This window comes from Teleopsis dalmanni, unplaced genomic scaffold (genome assembly GCF_002237135.1).
Source record: "Teleopsis dalmanni isolate 2A unplaced genomic scaffold, ASM223713v2 unscaffolded_contig_3052, whole genome shotgun sequence".
NCBI classification, from domain to species: Eukaryota; Metazoa; Arthropoda; class Insecta; order Diptera; family Diopsidae; genus Teleopsis; species Teleopsis dalmanni.
Genome location: NW_024034434.1, coordinates 1 through 5,742, shown reverse-complemented (window position 1 = coordinate 5,742; position 5,742 = coordinate 1). Strand labels below are relative to the sequence as shown.

The 5,742-nt window shown below is 31.5% G+C and overlaps 1 protein-coding gene across 1 annotated transcript; it reads right to left on the bottom strand.

Annotated features, from left to right (window-relative positions):
* Window positions 1-193: 193 nt before the first annotated feature.
* LOC119664953 (regulator of telomere elongation helicase 1 homolog) lies at window positions 194-4,280 on the bottom strand. The gene is made up of 9 exons (XM_038074294.1): window positions 3,109-4,280; window positions 2,728-3,053; window positions 2,466-2,672; window positions 1,995-2,409; window positions 1,692-1,940; window positions 1,489-1,634; window positions 1,272-1,401; window positions 769-1,029; window positions 194-554 (listed from the first exon to the last, which is right to left on the bottom strand). The coding sequence occupies exons 1-9, from the start codon at window positions 4,153-4,155 to the stop codon at window positions 345-347; spliced, it is 2,991 nt and encodes a 996-aa protein (XP_037930222.1). The 5' UTR covers window positions 4,156-4,280; the 3' UTR covers window positions 194-344.
* Between the last annotated feature and the right edge of the window lie 1,462 nt (window positions 4,281-5,742).

The following is a 5,742-nucleotide window of genomic DNA, read 5'->3' as shown; positions in this document are numbered from 1 at the left end:
GCAGAGGCGCCTGGGGAGACATGCTGCGTCAGGCCGAAACTCGGTAACGGGTTGTTATGGCCACATAAGTAAGTAAGACATATATATAAATGAGATTTTGTGTAGGGAGTCCTTATTCAACAAATTTTGATGTTATTTTTATGGAATATTATTGAATGCAAGAGAAATGAAATAATTTTTTAATTTTTAAAAATTTTTAATTTAATTTTATTTATTTACATTCAAAAGTAGTCTATTTTAGGTGTTGCAAACAGCACCTAGCACTAGTATCGCGCTATATATAATAAAAAAAAAATAACTGTAAGTGCATTAAAAACTTTATACAATATAAAATATTACAACAACTATGATATACACGACAATCGATCATCGAACTGAGATTTATGTTCATTTTTCAAAAAACGTCGCATTCCTCGCAGCATATACAGCAAGTGGGGTTTTCCTAATATATCCATTAGCAATGTCATTAAAGCATCGAATGTGTTATCACGTTTATAAGAGATAAGGGCGGCAGTAAATGCAGCAAAATTTTCCGGAGAAAGTGAGCTGCGAAGCTGAAAGTTATTAGAATTTAGATTACAAACTCAATTCAAGTAGGAAATTATTTAATATAAAACCATATTTTCCTTGTTTTTTCTTTTGTAACTAAGGAGCAAGACAAAGTATGAGATATACAATGTATTGATATTACAATACAATACAATACAATACAATGTATTGAAACTACAAACAAACCGTACAATACAATATATTATCTTTTTCACTCACCACTCTTAAAAACTCAACACGATTTTCCGGCGCTTCTTTATTATTATCTAAAGAAGACGATTCTGAAGCACACGAACTCGAAGAGGAGGAAGAAAATAGTGATGGCGACGTCGTAATACTAGAATTTTCGACTAATTTGTAACGTTTTTTTTTATTCATTTCAGAAATATTTAAATTGTTATTCAAAGTCGACGGTGAGCTTCTTTCGCGTTTATGAATTTTAACTAGTCCAGCATCGGAACTACTATTAAAATCAATTGTCTGCAAAAGAGTACTATTATAAAGAAATGATCGATTTTAAACTTAAAAAATAATAGAAATAGTAACTATGCTTTATATACAGAAATCACAGGGCTGTATCAATTATGTGAAAATATCTTATATCTATTACTATATCCAATAGTCAGTTTTAAACTATAGATTAATATCTGCATATAATTACTTTCAAATTTGCATATTATTTTTAACTAATATTATCTTCCTACTGGTAACTTCACCTTTACCTTAACGTTTGTATCTAAACGACTTATAAAATCCATGGCTGTTGGTGCTTGACTGCTGCTAGTCCGTCCCGCTGCTGCAGCATAATCAGCAGGCGACCAACTTTGTATGGAATTGGTGCTCTCAAGTTTTCTGAAATTGTTTCAAATATTTTCTTATATTATCTGTTATTGTTTCAATTTTTTATTATTATTATATACAGTCAAAAAATTTACGTACATTGCATTGTTTTGTGCCGTGTGATATTTTTGTTTAGATTCCATACTTTGTGTGGGATCTGAAAAATATTTACTCCGTACTATCTCTTCATCTTCAAGCGATTCTTTCACTAAATTTTCCACACTGCGCTCTACAGGTTTTGGTGTCTAAAATTTAATACATAAGCAATATATATATTTCTTCAAATTTTGTTTGCACAATACATTTTTATCTGCATTTTTATAAAATTCTCTCAACTCGCGCAATATGGGACCAAAATTTGAACTTTTTGGCGACGGTCCCAAGTGCCCACGTATCCACTTCGAAAGTTGTTGAACTTGAGATTGTTGTTGAAACCGCATATCACATAATAATATAGCACCATAATCGTGTCGATGTCTTATAACACGTCCAATTGCTTGGTTCACAGCCCTCGTTGCATCCAAGCCATACCATTCTTGACCACTTAACAGCTGCAAAATTTGAATATCATTTTAAGAATTATGTTCTTTAAATTTTATTTTTACTTCATTTTCTTTTGTTCGATTATCCTCCAAATAACGTCTTTTCAAAATAACTTTTGGATCTTTAAACGGAGGATATGGTAAACCGGTGATAATAACAGCACGTCCATTACGATCCGCAAAATCCAGACCTTCAGATACTTTACCTCGACAAACAGCCATAAAACATGCTCCTTTTGAGTCGCGTATAGCTTGATAAAATTCTTCCATTGTAGTTGTGAAACTTTCTTTGGTTCGTGGTTCAACAAAAATTGGTTTATGTCGACTTAGGTCTGACCATAAACCACTAGCTTGCCAAGAGTCAACACATTGATTTAATAATGGATATGAAGGGAAAAATACTAATAATCCATCAGGTACAATTCTCGACACATTTAATATGGTTTGCCCCAAGGAGCTTATATATTTTGGGTTATTACTGAAATATTAAAAATATGAAATATATTCGTAATTCATATCGAACATAAAACTCACCGATTCGCAAAATTAGATATCAACTGCTCTCGATCAGGACCAGTACCAATAATTTTTACATAAACCTGTGATTTGTTTACTATGTGTGGGTTTTCTAAGTGTTGCGCAACTGGAACAGCAAGTTCAGCAATGAGTGGCTTCAAAGGTGCTAACGTACCACTTGTAAGTATAATACTTCTAACATTTTTGTTTAAAAGCTCCTCCATTCTATTTTATTACTACAGGTTAACAAACTGTATTTTAATTGATAGAAATATCTTACCCAAATCCCGGATTAAAGCACCAAAAGTTTATTACTTTCGCTTTCGATGAAGATTTGGCAGCACCTACTTTCGAAAGCCACCCATCTTTATTGGTTCCTCCACGTGCTGTTTGTTGTTTTGTCTCTTCAATTTGTACATGCAATTTAAAACTCCGGAGTAGTTTTTCCATATTTTCCTCCTTGTGCATAAAAACAACGTTAAGCAGATCTGATAGTATCTGAAAACTACCACCCTTGCGAAATACAGAGTTAGTTGTTTCAACTGCTAGGAATTGTATAAGCTTTTCTAATAAAGCAGCAACTGTGCCAGCCGTGCTCTGACCAAACTAAAAAATAATTATCCATAAGATAAAGTATTTAAATATCTTTTTTAATACTTACATTTGCTTTGGCAAGTACTTCAAAAATATAAGAAGCTGGATATGTTTGTCCATCTACTCTATTGTCTACAGTGATATCGTCGACAGCTTGTTCAAGACCTAGCAACATTTCCTTAAGCAATGCTAAATCTTCAATAGTAAAATCTTTAGTTTCATCTTCCATGTCCTGTCCATCTCCGTTACTAAACGCTTTCATTATATGAGTAACGTCATCAATTGATTGTGCAATATCGGATGAACGTATTTGCACTGAAGCAGACTCCTCGCAGATCTTTTCAATGTTATGTGCTTCATCCAATATGATTATTGTATTCTTTAGTTCAATTTTATTTGCTTTTCTTGCTTTAGGGTCTAACAAATAATTATATGGCATGAATGTTATGTCCGCATCATCTACTAACTCTTTCGATGCGTAGTAGGGACAAATTTTAAGCTTTTGCCCAACTTTTACTAAATCTTCTATGTCCATAATGGTGGGACCACGCAAATCCGGATGATCCTTTTTCGAGTCTACTCGTGTATGAAATGAACATGTTTTAGTTTGTACGCGTAACTTACACATTTGTACTTTATTTGAATTCCCTTGCTCTCTCATTACCTCTGGGTGTATGCAGAGCTGATCCCTCGAACCAAGTACTACGGCCCGCATAAATGAATAAGCAGTGCGTTTTAACTCCTGCATTGCCTGTGTCAACTGCGAGTGTGTGCGTGAAGCATATATAATCTTTGGGACGCCCCAGTTACCTTTTTTGGAAGCATTCGAACTGCCACCCATAAAGGACACAGCTATTTCATTATTCACATTTTTAAAATTTGGTTCTTTACATTGCTTTATTAATTCATGCTTTAAATCATTTTTTCGTGATAATATCCATGCCAGGCTTGAGCACAGCAAACTTAACGTTTTTCCTGTACCCGTCGGAGACTCCAAAACACCGTTTGTGCCATCCTTTAAACAAATAATAACTTTCTCCATATAAGCTTTCTGCACATCGTACGGCTCAAACGGAAAATTGACAGAAACACCACCAATCATGTACTCCGGCATTGTTCAATGTTCATTAATTTTTTTAATATTTAATAAAAGCCATTAAATAGAATAAATATTATTTATCACAAAGACGTTTTGGCGGGATGTGTACAATATTTATATTTGATGTTTTCTGAACATATGATTTTTGCTTCTCTTACAGGGTACATCAACTATGATATATTATGTATTTAATATAAATGCATTCTTTTGATATAAAATAAATATTATATTAGTAATATTTATGTTAATATATCATAGGAAAAATCATACTGATTTTATAAGTAAAATTTAAAGTGCTGGAACCTAAAATTGCTGTATTCGGAAAAATCTTATTAATATAATATCAAGCTCAATCATGACAAAAATTCATTTGTGTTTGTAAAAAGTGCACACAAATAGTTATATGGTTAATTAATAAATATTAAAGGATAAATCATAAAATAAAAAATAAAACATTTTAACTTCTTATCTATTATCAAAAGCATATCATTTTTATTAATTCATCAATCACCTACGTTAAGGTGCATTCACACTAAAGCAATCACTTGCGAACGAGTGAACATTCGCAGGTAATCGTTGGTGTGGATGTACCTTAAAATGCTGTAAGTGCGATATGTCTATTTTTACACATGAAAACTGTTCGTAAGGAATATTCTAAATAATATTTGGTGTATTTGAAAATTTTTATCATTAATATTGATTCTTAAATTTTAATAATATATATGAATAGATTTTTTATTGAAAGCGTGTATAAGCAAGGTATCAGTACATATACAAGACTCGATTGATGACTCGACCAAGGACGTTTGCAGAAAAAATGGACAAATTTGTATTGTAAGCATAATAACAGCAGTTGACTCTGTTAATAATAATATAATAAATAATAATACATAAAAGATAAGCAACCCTTTAATACAAACGTACGACAGCTTACAACTTCTAATGACATATTGTGAGGAGTACTATTCAAATACTTGAATTAACAGTTCAATCAATGTAAGCAACATTAAGCTATAGTTTCTGACATCAGTAACTTACAATTATTACTGCAGTTCTAATATATAGGCTACAATAATCAGCGACTTTTGTTCAATCATACGCAGTACTACAGAAATCCATTTGCTTAATAGTGCGTTGAACAGTGATTGTAAGTGATTATAAGATTTATTTAATTGAACATTATTCGTACTATTAAATAATCAATAAACAATTTTTTTTCTTTAATCATTTTCATATCAATAAATTTAATAGAAAATGTAAAACAGAATCTTTGGAAATAATTAGTTGTTAGTAAACTCTTTGATCAACTGTCATACGAGAAATACAATATATGTTATTGTACATATATGTACTTTATAGATCTTGTACTTGTAGCAAAGCTGAGTAAACATTATCTCATTCTTTATTAATAGATGTGTAATATAGTGGTGCTATTCATTTTTAAAATATTTTGTAAATACTGAATAATAACATTACTTGACATTACTCACAGTCTACCAACCGAAAACACAATTACTGTGTAAGTCTATAATACATTGTGACCGAAAAGTTTCCGGAAATTTTAAATAAAACGCAAAATTCTTAATCTTCATCAATATTTAT

Coding starts and splice junctions, on each gene's coding strand:
- LOC119664953 (XM_038074294.1), bottom strand. CDS start 4,155: ATGCCGGAGTACATGATTGGTGGTGTTTCTGTCAATTTTCCGTTTGAG. Junction 1,941..1,994: donor ATCGAACAAAAGAAAATGAA/GTAAAAATAAAA, acceptor CAAATTTTGCAG/CTGTTAAGTGGTCAAGAATG. Junction 1,030..1,271: donor GTTTAGATACAAACGTTAAG/GTAAAGGTGAAG, acceptor ACTCTTTTGCAG/ACAATTGATTTTAATAGTAG.